This window comes from Vipera ursinii (genome assembly GCF_947247035.1).
Source record: "Vipera ursinii genome assembly, chromosome: 15".
Lineage (NCBI taxonomy): Eukaryota > Metazoa > Chordata > Lepidosauria > Squamata > Viperidae > Vipera > Vipera ursinii.
Window position 1 is genome coordinate 7,513,378 of NC_139528.1, and position 20,184 is coordinate 7,533,561.

Sequence of the window (20,184 nt, forward strand, 5' to 3'; positions counted from 1 at the left end):
TCTGGATTCCTCGGTCCACAGCGACATTAGCACAACTCCCTTGCAGCCTCCAACCTTTGCCCCGGGGGTGAGTGCCTTGTCCCACTATTCTCTTCCCCTCACCCACCATGGCCATCCTTAATCTTTCTCAGTTGTTTTCTAACTGAATGAATGAACGAACAAACCTTTATTGTCAAAGTACAACCATGTATACATTGAGATTGGCCGAGCCTCCCTTCGTGCCCCACCACAACTTTACAGTGGCAACCAACCCACCATCTTGTTACACCATGTGAGCTAATTGCACAACACACCTTTGTGAATCTCAGTGGTACCTCCTTTATGCACAACCGTGGGGAGCAGAAGATGCAGCCCAGGAGGATGGCACTCAAACCAAGCCCTTTTTTCCCCCCTGGTGTCAGGACCCACCCCAATCCACGTCTTAGGAAAACAAAAACTCTTGGAGTCAGTTCTATTCCAAAAGGAATTTTTACTAGGACATGTTTGGTTGTGGAAATGCAAGACAGGACCTGGTATTGTTTTACAGATTGAAACTTTATAAAGAGTTCAACCCCCCTTCCCTCAACCCCATTTGGTCAGTCCCCCATCATTTACTTCGTGTCATCCCTTCGTGGGAAAAAGGGAACTTCGGATCTTTTACAGTTATTGCCTTCTTCCTTTACAGATTCAAATGGAGACACAGGCCAGATGCCTCCTTCCCTAACCCTCCCCTTTCTTCCCCCAGTTCAAAAGGTTTCCCTTGGTCTTTGAAATAACCTAAGGCAGGCTGAATCCACATCCGCTCCTCCTTCCTCGGGAGATGGCAGAATCCGGGAAGGGGGGATAATGTTTTAAACATACATTTATGAATGTGATATAAATGGATTCTGACACCTGGTTTACTGCTAAAGTACAGTGAAAGAGTTCTGTGCCGCAATAGTAATTAACACTCCTAGAAGCGTAATAAAAAACCCCTGGAAAGACTGCAGAGAAGAGAGCCACAAAGATGAATAGGGGATGGGAGGCAAAAGCGTACGAAGGTTGCAGGAATTGAGCATGTCTGGTTTAATGAGAAGGAAGAAATAGAGGTGATACGATAGCAGTTTTCCAGTATTTGAAGGGCTGCCACAAAGAAGAGGGGGATCAGCTTCTTCTCCAGAGCACCAGAGGGCAGGGCAGGAAGCAACAGATGGAAACTAACCAAGGAGAGAAGCAACCTGGCACTAAGGAGACATTTCCTGACACTGAGGACGATTAGCCAGTGGAACCGCTTGCCACCAGAAATCGAGGGCGCTCCATCACTGGCGGTTTTCAAGAAAAGACTGAACAGCCACTTGTCTGAGATGGTATAGGTCCGTGGCGGCGAACCTACCGCACGGGTGGCACTCAGAGCCCTCTCTGTGGGCACGCGCACTGTCGCCCCAGTCCTAGGCCTTCAAGCTGGGTTTTATAAAACCTTTTCACTTTAGGCCTCCAGCGCCCTGTGGATAAAAAAAAGGTTCAATCAATCAATCAGTTTCAACTTCTCGCGGGGGAAAAAAGATGCGCAAAGTTGGAATTGATTGATTGAACTTTTTAGTCCCACCCAGTCTGCTGTTACCACCGCAGCCACGCTCACCCAATGGGCCACGCCCACCCAATGGGCCACACCCACCCAATGGGCCACGCCCACCCAGCACCCAACAATACATAAGTGGGTTTTGGGTTGCAGTTTGGGCACTCGGTCTGTCAAAAGTTCGCCATCATTGGTATAGGTTCTCCTGCTTGAACAGGGGGCTGGACTAGAAGACCTCCAAGGTCCCTTATAACTCTATGCTCGAAGTCCTGGAAGTGATCTTTCCTCCGTTTATTTATTAGATTTATATGCCACCCATCTCACTGTCCAGTGCCTCCAAATGACAATATAGGCACTTAGAAAATTAAAAAAAATGTTGAAGCGGATGTTCAGATCAAAAGCGTAAAACTTAAAGCACTAAAATTAAACATTTTTAAAAAAACACCTTGATCTGAACCTTCCTTCACAGCTGATCCTAGGAAGCCCCCGGCGTTACCGACGGCTGCCTTTCGCCTCAACCTTGCCGGGTCTCAGTAAGATACCAGGTAAGTTGGTTTTCCTGCAGTTTTACCGGGAGGTTGGGAAAAGATGGGGAGAACGTGGAGGGGCTGCGCTGGGCTACGATTCTTCGTTGCTTCCTTCCTGCAGCCCGGCTGAGCACCTGAAGGCTGCGTGAAATACAGTTTCTTTTAAAAAACAAAAACGATATAGGTACTCCTCAGTTTATATCTAGAGTTGAGCCTAAAATTTGCATTCCTAAGCAAGGCAGCTATTAAATGAGTTTCGCCCCCACTTCACAGCCTGTCCCGTCACAGTTGTTAAAAGAGAATCATTGGAGTTGTTAAGCGAGTAACGCAGTTAAGCGATTCTGGCTTCCCCGTTGACTTGTCGGAAGGTCGCAAAAGGGGATGATCACTTGAGCCCGGGATACTGTGACTGACTGTCGTAAGTCCCCCTCTGCTACCACTTCTAGGATGGTCGCGTGCCACCTGCCCGGTGCCAAAATACCACTGGTGTTACGCATACCACTGGTGGAAAAGCCCTGGGTTAGAGTTTTTTCAGGGACGCGGTGGCTCAGTGGGTTAGGACGCTGAGCTTGTCGATCAGAAGGTCGGCAGTTTGGCGGGTCGAATCCCGAGTGCCGCGTAGCAGAGCGAGCGCCTGTTACTCGTCCCAGCTTCTGCCAACCTAGCAGTTCGAAAGCACGTAAAAATGCAAGTAGAAAAATAGGGACCACTCCGGTGGGAAGGTAACAGCGTTCCGTGCGCCTTTGGCGTCTAGTCATGCCGGCCACATGACCACGGAGACGTCCTCGGACAAGCGCTGGCTCTTCGGCTTTGAAACGGAGATGAGCACCGGCCCCTAGAGTCGGAAACGACTAGCACGCATGTGCGGGGGAACCTTAGAGTTTTTTCAACCTCCGCAGCTTTAAGAGTTCTGGGACTTCAACTCCCAGAATCCCCCATTGATTGGATCATGGACTCCCAGTTCAGTGTTTCTCAGTCTCCACAGGTGTGGACTTCGAGTCCCAGCATTCCAAATTCTCCTTTGCCTTCTTTCAGGCAAGGCCGGCCCCTTGCCGCCCCCCTCCTTGGACAGCCAGCGTCCTGAGATGCTGGTGCGAGTGACTGTCGGGGGGCTGACCTTGACCCTGCTCCATCAGCCACCTGGACTTTTCCCACCGGATGTCCTCTGCCTTCGATTAGCTCAGCATTTCTTCTCCCGGCTGGGGGGCCTGAAGGACGCCGCCTTTGGAGGCCGGGATTTCCATCCCCTGCGCCGCTGCTTCGAGGAGGCCATTCCACGTAGCCATGTCAGGTGAGTCCAGGCCAGGGTTTCCTATTCTCAGAGACTTTTAAGAGGGGTGGAGTTGAACTCCCAGCATTCCCCAGCCAGCGTTTCCTACTCTTAGCCGCTTTAAAAGCTGTGGACTTCAACTCCCAGAATTCCCCATTCAACCAGTTGTTTCCTGCTCTTAGCAGCTTTTAAGATGGGCGGACTTAATTCCCAGAGTTCACACAGCCAGCCTTTCCCAATCTTAGCCACTTTAAAATAGGTGGACGTCAACTCCCAGAATTCTTTCCCAATCTTAGCAACTTTAAGATAACTCCCAGAATTCCCTGGCCAGCCAGTGTTTCCTACTCAGCAACTTTTAAGTTGTGTGGGCTTCAATTCCCAGAAATCCCCACCCATTCGGCGTTTCCCATCCTTAGCGACTGGTTGATGGGGCATTCTGGGAGTCGAAGTCCACTTATTTTAGAATTGCTAAGGGCGGGAAACACTGGCTGGCTGGGGAATTCTAGGAGTTGGAGGTTTTCTTGTTTTAAAGGGTGGAATTCAGTTCCCAGAATTCCCCAGCCGGTCCACGTTTCTCAACGTTCGCAACTTTTAAGATGGGTGGACTTCAAATCAGTTCCCGGAATTCTCCAGCCAAGCTGTGCTGGCTGGGGAATTCTGGGAGTTGGAAGTCCACCCAATCTTTGTCTAGGTCAGGGGTAGGCAACCTTGCCTCTTTTATGACTCGTGGACTCCAACTCCCAGAATTCCTGAGCCAGCCATGCTGACGGGAAAGGGAGAGGTTTCCATGCTGAGCCATGCTGGCTCAGGAATTCTGGGAGTTGAAGTCCACGAGTCATAAAAGAGCCAAGGTTGCCTACCCCTGGTCTAGTTTGAGAAACGCTGCCCTAAGGCGAGTAGGCAGGGCTTTCTCCAGCTCTTAAAATTTGCCCATCTGCCCTTTGCTCCTTTTTTGGGGGTGCATTGGGGGTGTCTTTCCTTCTTCCAGGCTGACCGGGGCTGCCGTCCAACTCACCTGCGAACGCAGGGCTTCTAAGCAGCTGTGTAGGCTCAACTGGGATGCCTCCTTCGGCCTTCTGGAGATCTTGGAGTGCCTGTGGCCAGCCAGCAGAGGGGCACGAAAACCCGAATATACTCAGGTGTGTGTGTGTGTGTGTGTGTGTGTGTAGTGTCTTTGGGGAGGGGGAATGTTTTCTTCCTGGAAGTGAAAGAGAAGAACAGATAAGTCTTCGGCTCACAACCATTGAAAACCGAACAACTGTGGCAAGCAAGGTCGTAAAATGGGGCGAAACCCCTTCCATATCTGTCTCACTCAGTTGGGCTCAAATCTATTTAGTTGTAAGGCCAGGATTAACTCTACTTGCATTTTTGTTCCTGGCAGTCCCAGCCCTATCTTGACCACCGATACGCAACCCCGAAGGAGAAGGGGCTGCTGGCTTCCTCCTGTTGAGCAACAAAGGGTGGGTTGAGAACGTCCATAGCTATCATCCCATCCCAACAGGCTGGGCGGAAAAGATGACTTTTTTCTCCAAAAGTAGACTTCTCTGAAAAAGCCAGGTGGGCACAGAAGTGCAAAAGCCAGGTCCAACATTTTGTGGGCAAGAAGCATCAGATAAATTCCCTTCCCTCCCCCAGTCCTTTGCCCACTAATTGGTTGCACCTAGACTCACTGGAGAAGAGCCTCATGCTGGGAAAGGTGGAGGGCAAGAGAAGAAGGGGACGACAGAGAAGGAGGTGGCTGGATGGAGTCACTGAAGCAGGAGGCGTGAGCTTAAAGGGACTCCAGAAGATGGTAGAGGACAGGAAGGCCTGGAGGAACGTGATCCATGGGATCGCGATGGGACAGACACGACTTCGCAGCTAACAACAACAACAAGATTCTTTTAAGAATGCTTGTGGAGATTCTCCATCATCCAGGTCGTGGTTGTCGCAAGCCTACTTTTTCAACGAGGCAGCTGGATTTTCCTATTTTTCTTTGAAGACATTTCGCTTCTCACCCAAGAAGCTTCTTCAGCTCCGACTGGATGGTGGGGAATGGAAGGATTTATACTCCTTGCAGACCGCTGGTCATTTGCCTTCTTTTAGAGAGTCGTTGAGGCCACTTGGGGATTGATCTGTGTCTTCAGGGTCATTTGAGTGGTGCGAAAATGGGAGTGGAACACGGTCCTTTCAGCAGTTCCAAAAAGGCTCCCCGTCCATTTGCACCACTCAGGTGACCCTGAGGACACAGATAAACCTCCAAGTGGCCTCAACGGCTCTCTAAAAGAAGGCAAATGACCAGTTGTTTGTTTTTCTTTGAAGACGTTTCGCTTCTCACCCAAGAAGCTTCTTCACCTCTGATTGGATGGTGGGGAATGGAAGGATTTATACTCCTTGCAGACAGAGCTGGTCATTTGCCTTCTTTTAGAGGGTCATTGAGACCACTTGGAGGTGTATCTGTGTTCTCAAGGTAACCTGAATAGTGCAAATGGGTGTGGAACACTGTCCTTTCAGCAGTTCCAAGAAGGCTCCACGCCCATTTGCACCACTCAGCTGACCCTGAGGACACCGATAAACCTCCAAGTGGCCTCAACAGCTCCCTAAAAGAAGGCAAATGACCAGTTGTTTGCTTTTCTTTGAAGACGTTTCGCTTCTCACCCAAGAAGCTTCTTCAGCTCCGACTGGATGGTGGGGAATGGAAGGATTTATACTCCTTGCAGACCGCTGGTCATTTGCCTTCTTTTAGAGAGTCGTTGAGGCCACTTGGAGGTTTATCTGTGTCCTCAGGGTCAGCTGAGTGGTGCAAATGGACGGGGAGCCTTCTTGGAAGTGCTGAAAGGACCGTGTTCCACTCCCATTTTCGCACTTCAGCTCCGACTGGATGGTGGGGAATGGAAGGATTTTTACTCCTTGCAGACAGCTGAGTCACTTGCATCCTTTTCTATTGAGGCCACCTGGAGGTGGATGACACGGTTAAACCTCCAAGTGGCCTCGACAACTTTCTAAGCGAATGCAAATGACCAGCTGTCCACAAGGCCTATAAATCCTCCCATTCCTCACCCTCCAGGCAGAGCTGAAGAAGCTTCTTGGATGAGAAGGGAAACGTCTTCAAAGAAAAAACAAGGCAGTCCAGTTGCCTCCTGACAAAAAAGCAATTGGAGAACAATTGTTCTTCTTGGGACGTTGTCAAGAGTCGACGACCTCGGCTTTGGGACCTGTCTCGGGCTTCCAGGCCTCACACTTGCATTCCAGAGTTTTCCTCCCGGACCACCCTGGCATTCCCACGCCTCCCCTCCCCTCTCCCATAATTGTTGTCCGGTTGCGAGTAGGCTGTGTAGCGTGTTGACCCTGACAGTAGCGCAAGACAAAGCTGATTTTCGTGTTTTGTTCTCTTCTAGCTGTTGGTCTTTCCCAGCCCGGGTCCCGTTCCGTACAGCCAGGCACCTCAGCCCTGCGCACGGATCCAGTCCAAGCACTTGGAGAGGTTGCCGTCCTCCAAGGTTTGCAGGCCAGTTGGTTTGGGGGAACCATGGAGTGGGGGGGGGTCCAGCTGGGCTTGTCTTAAGTAGAGCTCCTCAGAGCCCGGAGGAGGGTCTGCATCATGCAGATCAGAATCAAAGTCAGAATGGAGCTGGGAGGGACCCTGGAGGTCTTCTAGTCCAGCCCCCTGCTCAAGCAGGAGACCCTAGACCAGGGGTAGGCAACCTCGGCTCTTTTATGACTCGTGGACTTCAACTCCCAGAATTCCTGAGCCTGCACGGCTCAGCTTGGAAGCCTCTCCCTTTCCCTCAGTGTGGCTGACTCAGGAATTCTGGGAGTTGAAGTCCACGAGTCATAAAAGAGCCGAGGTTGCCTACCCCTGGCCTAGACCAGTGATGGCGAACCTTGTAGAGACCGAGTGCCCAAACTGCAACCCAAAACCCACTTATGTATTGTCGGGTGGAGAGATCTGCCCTGGGCTGACCTTTTTCTGCCATCCTTCCAGAGGGGCCTAGCCAGAGGAGCCTCGTCCAAGCTGACGGTGGAGCTGGTGGTGGAGCTGGCTACTTTCCTCTGTGAAGTGGACCTGGGCACGCTGGATCGGCTCTGCTCCCTCTTGCAACCCGCCATGGGGCCATCCCGGCCCGGCGGCTACCCTCCCGAGGAATCCGTGGTAAGGCGGAGGGGAGGTGGCCGGCCGGCTCGAGCGGGCGGCTCCTTCTCCTTGCCCGCTGAGGTTGTTTTCTCCTCCTCTTCCGCTTGCTGGTGCCAGCCAGGTTTCCCCCCGGCTGCCCAATGGCAGGCCAACGTACAGGTGGTGGCCCCCAAAGGATCCCTTCTCCTCCAGTTCCCCGTCCCGGACCTCCGGGTCTGGGCGGAGAGGCGCGCCTGGGCCGAGAAGGCGGTGCGCATGGAGCGCTTGCGTCTGGACCTGGCCGGTGTCGAGCTGCGCACGGATCTGGAACCGACGGGTCCCACCCAGTTGGAGCTCACGCTGAACGACTTGCACGGTAAGTGACGAGATGGCCTTGGCCTCCTTCCCCAGGAAGAAGTGGACAAAGGACAGTTAGTACAGCTGCCGAGGCATCTACGAGCCCCGCACAGGCACTCCTCGACTTGCAACCACTCACTTAGTGACTGTTCAAAGTTGCCACAGCCTTGAAAAGAGTGACCTAGGACCATTTTGCATACTTAAAACGACCGTTTCAGCAACCCCAGACTGAGGGGTTTTAATTAATTATTTATTTGTTTATTCATTTAATTATTTATTAATGGGGTTTTAGTTTAAATTCAGGGACTTAATTTAATTTTAGTTTTAATCGATTTTAACTTTGTATGTATGTATTTTTAATTTTTCCCTGTAAACCGCCCTGAGTCCTACGGGAATAGGGCGGTATACAAGTTTAAATAATAAATAAATAAATAAATAAATAAATAAACAAACCCCTGCTGAGGCATCTGGGACTACGAGCCCCGTACAGGCAGTCCTCGACCTACAACCGCTCACTTAGTGACTGTTCAAAGTTGCCACAGCCTTGAAAGGAGTGACCTAGGACCATTTTGCATACTTTCAGCAACCCCGCGGTCATGCGATCAAAATTCAGACGCCTTGGCCACTGGCCTGTCTTTTATGACGGTGGCTGTGTCCCAGGCTCACGCGATCGATCCCCTCTTGCCACCTTCTGGCAAGCCAAGTCAACGGGCGAAGCAAGGTCCACTAAACCACCGTGTCACTAACTGTAACAACTGCAGCGATTCACTTGACGAAGGTGGCAAGAAAAAGTTGTAAAACAGGGCAAAGCTCACTTAAGAACACTCTCACTGAGCAACCTAAATGTTGGGCTCAGTACTCATTGTAAATTGAGGACTGCCTAGGCCAGGGGTAGGCAACCTCGGCTCTTTTACGACTCGTGGACTTCAACTCCCAGAATTCCTGAGCCAGCCACGCTGAGGGGAAAGGGAGAGGTTTCCATGCTGAGCTAGGCTGGCTCAGGAATTCTGGGAGTTGAAGTCCACCAGTCGTAAAAGAGCCGAGGGTGCCTACCCCTGGCCTAGGTTGCTCAAGCCTATCCACGAGGAATCAGTCGAGTCATCTTCGGCGCTAAATGGGTGCTAGATAAAAGCCAACAGAATCCAAGAGGGACTCGGAGCCTTGGCGAGAACGTAGAGATTCTAGGCTGATGACTTGCTTAACTCTGCCCCCGCCTCTTCCTGCTCTTCCCCCACACAGGCATTTACGAAGATGGTGAGACGCTGTCCGTGCCTTGTTTTCGGGTGGGCAAAGCCCCCGACTTCCTGGCCAGAGGCGTTGGGAAGAAGTATCTCTTGCCTAAGTAAGTTTCTCGTGAGCGGAGAAGAGAGCGCTTTCCTTGGTACAAAAGAGTGGGGGGGGGCCTTTCTGTCGCACCACAACTGACACTGCGATACAGGGGGTCCAGCGCTCTCCTCTCCTCCTCTCCTTGGCAGGCTCATCCTGACCGTCTGCCCGACGCCCACCGAGGCCCCTTGGGATTTGGCGCTGGCAGCCCCCGAAGAGGTGGAGCTGTCGACGGTCGAAAGCCCCTGTGAGTTGAAGCAGCCCGAGCCTTCGCCCTTCTCCTCCAAGCGGACGATGTACGAGACGGAGGAGGTGAGAGGCTTTCTGGCTGCCCCACACTTTGGGGGAAGGAGGCAGCATGCCGGGCAAGGTGGCTTTGGCCCAGGGGAGCCAAAATTGGTGGCTACCAGATCTGGAAGCTGAGAGCGCTCTGGCAAAAAGTATCCAGTATAGACAGGCTTGACAACCTTGGTGGCTTTAAGATGGGTGGACGTCAACTCCCAGAATTCCCCAGCCAGCATGCTTTTAATGTGAAGACTTCAACTCCCAGAATTCCCCAGCCAGCATGCTTTTAATGTGAAGACCTCGACTCCCAGAATTCCCCAGCCAGCATGCTCTTAATGTGAGGACTTCAACTCCCAGAATTCCCTAGCCAGCATGCTTTTAAGTGTGAAGACCTCGACTCCCAGAATTCCCTAGCCAGCATGCTCTTAATGTGAGGACTTCAACTCCCAGAATTCCCTAGCCAGCATGCTTTTAAGTGTGAAGTCTTCAACTCCCAGAATTCCCCAGCCAGCATGCTCTTAATGTGAGGACTTCAACTCCCAGAATTCCTCAGCCAGCATGCTCTTAATGTGAGGACTTCAATTCCTAGGATGCTGGCTGGGGAATTCTGGGCAACTCTGAATGGTTGAAAAATACTGTAACAAAGGTTGGTCTCTAGCAAGAATGGTTTTTAATTAAATTTTATTAGAAAGGAAATCCAAGTGAATTCTTGCTTGGGCCCTACCTACTTCTTGGAGAATCGGCCCACCTTCAACCCCCCCTCTCCCCCTCCCAAAAGTTGTGCCCCTTTGATTTAGCCCTTTCTCCACGCTGCTCAGAGTACCTTTCTCAATAATAATAATAATAATAATAATAATAATAATAATAATAATAATAATAATAATAATAAGAAGAAGAAGAAGAAGAAGAAGAAGAAGAAGAAGAAGAAGAAGTTGGAAGGGACTTTGGAGGTCATCTAGTCCAACCCCCTGCTCAGGCAGGAAACCCTATACCATTTCGGACAAATGGCTGTCCAGTCTCTTCTTAAAAACTTCCAGTGTTGGAGCATTCACCGCTTCTGGAGGCAGGTTGTTCCACTGGTTAATTGTTCTAACTGTCAAGAAGTTTCTCCTTAGTTCTAGGTTGCTTCTCTCCTCACGGTTCAGCCCTAAGCTACAGATACTACTCTGTTGCTAATCCTCCTCTCCTCTTCCTCTTAAGATGGTCATCCCCGGAGACCCTGAGGAGATGGCCGAGTTCCAAAGCCAGACGCTGGCCGCCTCCCGCTACACTCTGCAGCTGACCTTCCCTACGGTTCACATCTACTTGCCGAGCAAGAAGTTCTACGAGAGCATCTACAACAGGTCCAAAGGCTTGGAGAACGTGGGATGGGTGTGGAGGACACATCTCTTCTGAGGAAGTATTGGGGTGTGCTTGGGGGAGACGGCGGGAGGCTAGACCCCCCCAAGCAGCTGGATTGCCTTAGGCCAAACCATGGGGTGTGCCACCATATTGCGTGCTCCAGTTGTCTGTCCCAATTCTCCCAATTTGGAGAAAGGCCTTAAGTAGAGATGCCGTGTTGACCGTGAGACTTCCTGCGAGGCCAGTTGCATTTTCTCTCCCTGACGTGAAAGTTTGCTCCCTGCAAAACTTCGGGGTTCCTTCCCATCCCGTGTCAGCGTCCAGGAGGTCCGGTTTGAACCGTTTGGATTTGACTCCTACCGCAATCCATAACACTCTTGCGAGTAACCCGAAATGCCAAAGGGTCAGGCAAGATTGGCGACTCCTGGAGTGGCGATCCTGAAACATCTGGAGACTCTTGAGGTAGCATTTAGGCTGCCCCGTCGCTTCAAGCATTGGTGGAAGAGTTGAGGCGTGCAAGTAGTCCTCAACTTAGGACCGTTCGCTTCGTGGCTGTTCAAAGTTACGACGGTGTCTAAAAAAAGCGACTTGTGACTGGTCCTCACAGCCATTCCAGTGTCTTTTCCCCCCTCCATTCACACAAATCATGACTAGGGCACTTTGCAAACCTTCTTTGTGCATTTATGACAGTCGCAATGTCCCCCAATCGCGTGATCACCATTTGAAACCTTCCCGGCCGGCTAGCGCCAAGCAAAGCCGATTGAAAAACCAGCAAGGAAAATTCCAAGTATCCCTCCACTCCGCTAAGCTTGCCGGCATCATGCCATAAACAGAGGGAGAGGGGTCAAAACAGAAGGGGGGGGGGAGAAGATGTGCAGGAGGACAGGAGGGGATGCCTGAATGGGCGGGGGGGGGCGGGTGATGGGGGGAGATGGCACTGACAGGAAGCAGACATGTTAAACCGGATTGATCCAGCTGCATCAAGGACGCCCGGCATGGAAAAGAATGCGAAGCCATTGCAGGACGCCCTCCGACATCAGAGATCGCGCCGGAGATCGTGCAATTGGACAGCGAGAATCTGGTCAAGCGGGGGGGGGAAGCGCCACGAAAAGGAGAAAACTTTTTAGAGTCTTTTTTATTTTATTTTTTTTATTTTAATTCCATTTATATCCTGCCCTTCTCCGAAGACTCAGGGCGGCTTACAAGCTTAGCAGTAGCCTTCATTCTATGTATATTTTATTTATTTTAATTCCTTCTCCGAAGACTCAGGGCGGCTTACAAGCTTAGCAGTAGCCTTCATTCTATGTATATTTTATTTATTTTAATTCCTTCTCCGAAGACTCAGGGCGGCTTACAAGCTTAGCAGTAGCCTTCATTCTATGTATATTTTATTTATTTTAATTCCTTCTCCAAAGACTCAGGGCGGCTTACAAGCTTAGCAGTAGCCTTCATTCGATGTATTAGGGCTTTCGGCCCCATCTCAAGCGGCATTATTACAAAGTCAGCTTAATTGCCCCCAACAATCTGGGTCCTCATTTTACCTCCCTCGGAAGGATGGAAGGCTGAGTCAACCTTGAGCCTGGCGGGACTCGAACCTGCACTAATGGCAGGCAGCTGGTGTTTGTGTGGAAAACCATAGATCTAGCCTTGCTTGGTCTGCAACCAGTAATCCTTAGTAAAAGAACTTGTCGCTTCAATCAAAGCGAGTCTGGGGTCTAGCTGGGGCAAGCCGGACACCAAATCTCGGTCATGTGATATCTCACGGAATGACCGCATTGCTTAGCAATGAATATGCCAGTCCGTATTGTGGTGTGTAAGTCGAGGACTACCGGCATGTCAGAGTGATGTTCAGGTAACCTTGACTTACGATTGACCACAACTGAGCCCCGAATTTCTGTTGCTCGGCGAGACCGTTTGCTCAGCGAATTTTGCCTCGTTTTACGACCTTTCTTGGCACAGGTTGTCGAGGGAATCGCTGCAGTTGTGAAGTTAGTAGCACAGTTGTTAAATGATGAATTTGGTTTCCCCGTGAACTTTGCTGGTCAGAAGGTCGCCAAAAGGGGAATCACGCGACCCCGGGACGCTGCAGCTGTCGTAAATGCGAGTCGGTTGCTGAGCCTCCGAACTTTGATCACGTGACCGTGGGGGATGCTGCGAAGGTCGTAAGTGCGGAAAAGGGTTCACGTCGCCTTTTCCCAGTGCCGTTGTAACTGGTCGCTAAACAAACCGTTGTAAGTCAAGAACTGCCTCTGACGGTTGTAAGTGTGAATAATGGTCAGGTCGGCTTTTTTCATTCACTCTCTCTTCCTTTCTCCCCCCCCCCACAGGATCAATAATGACCTCCTGATGTGGGAGCCCTTCAGCCCGCCCCCGAGCCCCACGGATCCCCCAGGAGGGGCTGGATCAGCCTCCCCCTTTGCCTCCTCCGATGGGCTCCCCACCGCCCACTGGCCGGAGAGCTTCCAGATGTGCAAGTCAGCCTTTAAGCTGGGTGAGAAACATCGTTTGGGGCAGAGGGAGAAAGAGACCTGATGGACGTAGGGGAGGGGGGCTTCAGGAGGAGGGGGGCTGCTTGCAACCCCCTGCTATCTGATTGGCTGTGGCCCGGAGGGCAGTTGGATATGGAGGGTTGGCTGTCACTGGACAGAACAGGGGTGGAGAGCTGTGGTCCCTTTATGATTTGAGGACTTCAACTCCCAGAATTCCTGAGCCAAGGAGCTGTAGCCCCTTTATGATTTGAGGACTTCAACTCCCAGAATTCCTGAGCCAAGGAACTGTGGCCCCTTTATGATTTGAAGACTTCAACTCCCAGAATTCCTGAGCCAAGGAGCTGTAGCCCCTTTATGATTTGAGGACTTCAACTCCCAGAATTCCTGAGCTAAGGAACTGTGGCCCTTTTATTATTTGAGGACTTCAACTCCCAGAATTCCTGAGCCTAGGAACTGTGGCCCCTTTATGATTTGAGGACTTCAACTCCCAGAATTCCTGAGCCAAGGAACTGTGGCCCTTTTATGATTTGAGGACTTCAACTCCCAGAATTCCTGAGCCTAGGAACTGTGGCCCCTTTATGATTTGAGGACCATGCTGGCCCAGGAATTCTGGGAGCTGAAGTCCACAGGTCAATAAGGGCTTCTAACTCTGCTGGGATAGAAGAAGGTCACTCTCAGTTGTTCGCTCTTGCAGATTCGGACTCCGAGGACGACGACTCCCACTTCTACTCGGCGGACCAGACGGGCGCGCAGCAGAAAAGAGGGGAGCAGAGGAACCCCCTTCCCCTCAGCTGCATCTCTGTGGTGCTCCGAGTGGGCCAGGGACGCATTACGGCGCTCTGCAATGCCAAAGTGAGACACCGCAGGAGCTCCGTCGGCGTTTGTAAACTTTGTGGGGATCCTTTGCCCAGAGTCAACTCACTTCCCTCCCCCACAAATGGCCTCTGTTCTGCTCCCTCTTTGCACGCGCTTGTGCGCCCCCCCACCCCGGGGTTTGGGTGCTAGACGGCCGGCCGTACGCATTGTTGAAATGACATAATAATGAAATACAGGGGGGTCCTCGGCTTACTCCCACAATCGAACCCCCAAATCCCGTTGCTAAGCGAGACACTTGTCAAGTGAGTTTTGCCCCATCTTTCTTGGCCCAGTTGTTAAGCGGATCACTGCAGTTGTTAAGTGAATCGCTGCGGTTGTTAAGCTGGTAACACGGTTGACAGATGAATCTGGTTCCCCCATTGACTTTGCTTGGCAGAAGGTCGCAAAAGGGGATGGCGTGGCACCCGGGACACGGCGACCGTCGTAAGTATGAGTCAATTGTCAAGCGTCTCAGTTTGGATCACGTGACCCTCGGGGATGCTGCAACGGTCGTAAGCGTGAAAAAGGGTCCCGAGTCTCTCTTTTTTCAGAGCCTTTGTAACTTTGAATGGTCACTAAACGAACTGTTGTAAGTCAAGGACTGCCTCTAATGGTTGTAAGTGTGAATAATGGTCAGAAGTCACTTTTTCCAATGCCGTTGTAACTTTGTACGGTCATTAAATGGACTGTCGTAAGTCGAGGACAACCTCTACAGGTAGTCCTCGACTTACGACTAGCATTTAGTGGCCGTTCAGGGTTACTTACAACCCAGTTCTGAAGTTCTGTTGGCTGTGCCCCCCCCGCCCCCCTCCATGGTCCTGTGACCCTATTTCAGGCAGACACTTGGCAACCAGCCTAGTTTGCAGTCAACTGATCACATTTTACGACATTTTCCCCCAGTAAGTAAATTGCTGATACTTACTTCCAAGTTCTCAGCAAAACTGGCCCAGAGGAAACAATGGGTTCGCTTAACGACCAAGTAGTTCACTTAATGACTGCTCCAAAAAAGGTAATGCTGAGGAGCCATTAGTAAGTCGAGGAGTAGCTGTCTAAAATTAGCCACTTTTTTTTTTTGTTTTAAGTCATATGAACTTGTACCAAGAAACTGGCAGGCTTTCTTGCAGGAACTAGCCCAGGGGTCGGCAACCTCAGCTCTTTTATGACTCGTGGACTTCAACTCCCAGAATTCCTGAGCCAGCTATGCTGGTTCAGGAATTCTGGGAGTTGAAGTCCACGAGTCATAAAAGAGCCGAGGTTGCCGACCCCTGAACTAGTCACTCCCAACTCAAAGAAAAAAGGAAGGTAGATATTTTAAATTTAATTCCGTGTTTCCCCGAAAATAAGATTGGGTCTTGTATTAATTTTTGCTCCAAGAGACGTATTAAGGTTTTATTTTCCGGTGAGGTCTTCCTTTCAGGAAAATACGGTACTAAATGCGTCTGTCTGTGGCTGAGGATCTGAACCGAGGCTTATTTTTGGGATAAGGCTTACATTAGGAGAAGAGTTCCGGAAAATCATGCTAGAGCCATTTTTCCGGTTGGGTCTTATTTTTAGGGAAATAGATTTTTGCAGCGTGGCCGTGGCATCCAGAAGACAAACTTTTAAGCCCTTTCAGCCTGGCCATGTCTGTTGGGAGCTTATAAAAAAGACTAGAAATTGTTCCCTTTTAGCAAAAAAAAAATGTGCTTGGATCCCCTGGAGAAAGAGATGGGAATTTATAACTCCTTCTAAGCCAGATTCTCACTGGCTTACAGGTTGTCCTCAACTTACAACAATCCGTGGCTCTCGGTCGAATCATTTGTGGCATGCTGTGCTGTTGTGCTTGGTGTGTGGTCCATCGTCTATTACAGATCGTCCTCGACTTAACTGCAGTTCGTTTAGTGACTGTTCAAAGTTTACCACAGCGCTGAAAAAAGTGCCTTACGACTGTTTTTCAGAGTTATGACCGTTGCAGCACACACACCCCCCACAATCATGTGATCAAAATTCAGAGGTTTGGCAAAATGGATCGTCTTTTATCATTGTTTTTTTTTAAATCCCATTTATATCCCGCCCTTCTCCGAAGACTCAGGGCGGTTTACAATCTAAGAAGCACAAATCAATGTGCTTCGCAATAGCCTTCATTCTATGTCTATGCCTGCTTATTAGGGTTTAAGTGTCCCAGGGTCACTTGATCACTTTTTGTGACCTCCTGACAAAGTCCACGGGGGAGAATCCGGATTCACGTAACAACCGTGTTACTAAATTAACAACTGGCAGTGAATCATTTAACAACTGTAGCAAGAAAGATCACAGAAATGTTGGGCTCCGTCGTGGTCGTAAGTCGAGGACTACCTGTAGGCGCCCCCTAGTTATTGACAGTGGGATGGTGGCATATGAAGAGAACTAGCAGAAATGGGCATGGCCACACCGGGTCTTTTTAGAAGCTGTCAAACATCCTTTTCAGTCTTGACCCATCTCAGGAGATTTTTTTTAAGAGACTGGACAACCACTTGTCCAGAATGGTATGGGATTCGTTGCCTGAGCATTGAGTTGGACTAGATGACCTCCAAAGTCCCTTCCCACTCTGTTATTCTGGTCTGTCCAAGCAAGCACATGGATCACCATACTACAAAAAAAGATATATATTTTTAAATTCCATTTATATCCCGCCCTTCTCCGAAGACTCAGGGCGGCTTACAAGCTTAGCAGTAGCCTTCATTCTATGTATATGCCTGCTTGTTAGGGCTTTCACACACACACACCCAAGCGGCATTCTTACAAAGTCAGCTTAATTGCCCCCAACAATCTGGGTCCTCATTTTACCTACCTGGGAAGGATGGAAGGCTGAGTCAACCTTGAGCCTGGTGGGACTCGAACCTGCACTAATTGCAGGCAGCTGGTGTTACTTAAGGAGGCATCAGCCCACTGCTCCACCCAGGCTCTTTGAGACCTTGGGAAACGTTCAGAGAAGAGCAACTAAGATGATCCAAGGCCTGGAAACCAAAACATACGATGAACGGCTACGGGATTTGGGGCCTGGCTAGTCTAAGGAAAAGAAGAAATAGGGGAGACATGATAGCAGTGATCCAGTATTTGAGGGGCTGCCACAAGGAAGAGGAGGGGGTCACGTTGTTCACCAAAGCACCAGAGGGCAGGACAAGAAAGAATGGGTGGAAACTGACCAAAGAGAGAAGCAACCAGGAATTAAGGAGAAACTTCCTGACAGTGAGGACAATTAACCAGCGGAACAGCTTGCCTCCAGAAATCGTGGGCTGGAGATCTTTAAGAAGAGACTAGACAGTCCCTTGTCTGAAATGGTCTAGGTTCTTCTGCTTGAGCGGGGGGCTGGACTGGAAGACCTCCTAGGTCCCTTCCAGCTCTATTTTATTCTTTCCACGTAGGAAGAATTGCCCAAGCTTCCTTTTAATTTATGTGTTACTCAAACAACTCGATGTGTTTACAGCTTAGACCTTTCCTGGTTCTCGGCTGCCTTCACTTAACCCAAGACCCAGTTCTTCCCTTTGTCGCTGCAGGGCGAAGGAGGCAAGACGCTGGAAGCCGCTCACGGGGAACTCGTCCTGGATGTGGAGAACGGAAGCCTCTTCAGTGTTTCCCACTACAAAGGCCGCGAGGACATTGGCTACTTCTGCATCGAAGCCGAGAAGGTGGCACTTTATCACAAAGGTCGGGATCCAGCTGTGGTGCCAGCATGTGTGTGTGTGGAGGCAATAGGTTCGCTTGAATTGTCCCGTAGAGCAGGGCTTTTCAACCAGTGGCACGGGTACCACCTGTGGTACATGGGCACCTGGCAGGTGGTGCGCAACCATCCTAGAAAAGTGGTAGCGGAGGAGGGGAATGAGCTGAACTTGTGGCAGCACCGCACAAGCCTGAGCGAGAGACGGCTGGAGCTGCAGGGCTGTCGGGGCTCAGCGGAAGCACCAGGCTCCAGCTGGAGCTCAACGCTGGTCCTGGCACTTCTGAGCCCAGAAGAAGCGCTGATCAGCTGGAATGTGGCAGCATCTCCAGGGTCTTGTGATTTACATTCAGATGCTTGGCAACTGATTCATCTTTGTGACGGTCACAGTGTCCCAGGGTCATGTGAAGTGACCAAAACCTGCTGCAACCACCCAGCAGGGGGGGAATAAAAACCAAACACCCCCACCCCACCCCCGCTGCCAATCCTCAACAGAAATGCTCACAACAATGAAAACCTCGGACAGGAGGAAGAGCACCATAGGGCGGGCAGGCAGGTGTCTTGCTCGGCTGTGGCTTGGGGGGGGCACTTTTTTCAGTGCCGTTGTAACTTCGAACAGTCACTAAGCGAACTGTTGTAAGTCGAGGACTACCTGTACTTCATCCCTTTTTTCCTTTTTTTTTTTTTTTTTTTGGTCGTCAAGTTTTTGACCCCTTGCTAGGCGACTGGCGGTGCTCGGATGTTGCCCTATCCTAAAAGTGGTACGATGGGTGAAAAGGGTGAAAAGCCCTGCCGTAGAGCAACTATTTAAGACGGGGGTGGGCTTCAATTCCCAGTAAACCCCAGCCAGCATGCGATTTCCTGCTGGCTTCCCCACTGATTTTGGCTGTCGAAACCAGCAGGGCGTTGCCTCGCCTAATTACCGTGGGAATTGGTTCACGACAGCATCAGCTACGATTGCCGAGGTTGCCGTCATCAAGCGATGCAGTCTTGCTTTCTGAACACCTTGCCCTACGGGTGGAAATTCCGATCCCAGTTTCCGTCGTACCATCGAGGACTGTGCATTTCCTGTTTTGGGGAAACCCCTCTGACATTTTCGCCCGACTGTTATCCTTGCTGCTTCCTCTTCTGCTGATGTTTGGGGTGGGGGAGACAGAAAATGGGATGGGGAAGGGACGAAGGCCACAGCAAGTTACGGACCTCTCGGCATGTTAATCCATGATGCTTTCTCTCTTCTCCCCCTCCCACCCCCGCAGCTGTGGTGGAGGACTACCTTCTGGCTGAGCACCTGGAGATTCCCAATTTCCTGCCCCCCGAAGGGCTGCACCCCACCATCTACGCCTCCCAAGAGGGCCCCATCAACTGGCCTCTGGGGGCCAAGAAGGAGGCCGTCAAGATGTTGTCTGTGGCCATCAAGATCAACCTGGACTTGGAGAAGAACATAAAGGTGTCTTAGCTAATGGGGGGCTTGTTGCTGACCGCGGCGGTTCTCAAACCTTGCCTGAAGATGGCTTGGACTTCAACTCCCAGAATTCCCTAGCCAGCAAGGCTGCTTCCCCCCTCCATGCTGCCATGACCGCATTTTGAGCACTCGGCAAACGGCCTGCCTTTAGGGCTGCTCGCAGCATCTGGCGGTCATGTGGCTATGATTTAAAATGGTTTTTGTCAGAGACCCAGTTTCCGCTTCCAGTTTCCTTCAAAAACTGCCCACGGCGTGGGTTTGGTTAATGACCGTTGCAAAAACGTCATAAAATCAGCCCATGGTTATGTGGGTGACTCATTTTATGACTCCCCTGCTTTACAGCTGCAATTGCCAGTCTCAGCTGCAATCCTAGGTTGCAGACTTATCTGTATTTCCATTTTTTAATTTCTTTTGACCGGCTTCTCTGTCAAAACCGCTCTTAGAGCAATATTTATTTATTATTTATATCCCAACTTATTTTTACAAATAATTCCAGGCAGTGAACATAATCCGACGCACCTCCGATTTTTCCCCACAACAACAATCCTGTGAGGTGGGCAGGGCTGAAAGTGACTGGCCCAAAGTCACCCAGCAGCTTTCATAGTTAAGATAGGACTAGAACTCACCGTCTCCTGGTGATTCGCCCAAAGTCACCCAGCCGGCTTTAATGGCTAAGGCGGGACTAGAACTCACCGTCTCCTGGTGATTCGCCCAAAGTCACCCAGTGGGCTTTCATGGCTAAGGCGGGACTAGAACTCACCGTCTCCTGGTGATTCGCCCAAAGTCACCCAGCCGGCTTTCATGGCTAAGGCGGGACTAGAACTCACCGTCTCCTGGTGATTCGCCCAAAGTCACCCATCCGGCTTTCATGGCTAAGGCGGGACTAGAACTCACCGTCTCCTGGTGATTCGCCCAAAGTCACCCAGCCGGCTTTCATGGCTAAGGTGGGTCTAGAACTCTCTGTCTCCT

The 20,184-nt window shown here is 50.7% G+C and overlaps 1 protein-coding gene across 6 annotated transcripts in view; it reads left to right on the top strand.

Moving 5' to 3' along the window:
- The window catches only part of ATG2A (autophagy related 2A), a 233,144-nt gene that overhangs the window by 24,303 nt on the left and 188,657 nt on the right, over positions 1-20,184 (top strand). For all 6 annotated transcript variants that reach the window (XR_014493829.1, XM_083374161.1, XM_083374162.1 and 3 more), the window contains 14 exons: positions 1-67; positions 2,004-2,079; positions 3,097-3,352; positions 4,320-4,470; positions 6,709-6,810; positions 7,296-7,463; positions 7,563-7,800; positions 9,021-9,123; positions 9,257-9,419; positions 10,593-10,735; positions 13,061-13,224; positions 13,917-14,074; positions 17,593-17,743; positions 19,010-19,200. The exon at positions 1-67 is cut by the window's left edge and continues 70 nt beyond it. Coding sequence is in view for 5 of the 6 variants with exons in the window: in XM_083374161.1 (XP_083230287.1) it covers positions 1-67; positions 2,004-2,079; positions 3,097-3,352; positions 4,320-4,470; positions 6,709-6,810; positions 7,296-7,463; positions 7,563-7,800; positions 9,021-9,123; positions 9,257-9,419; positions 10,593-10,735; positions 13,061-13,224; positions 13,917-14,074; positions 17,593-17,743; positions 19,010-19,200 (2,131 nt within the window). In the remaining variant the exon portion in view is untranslated. The remainder of the gene's footprint in view (positions 68-2,003; positions 2,080-3,096; positions 3,353-4,319; positions 4,471-6,708; positions 6,811-7,295; positions 7,464-7,562; positions 7,801-9,020; positions 9,124-9,256; positions 9,420-10,592; positions 10,736-13,060; positions 13,225-13,916; positions 14,075-17,592; positions 17,744-19,009; positions 19,201-20,184) is intronic.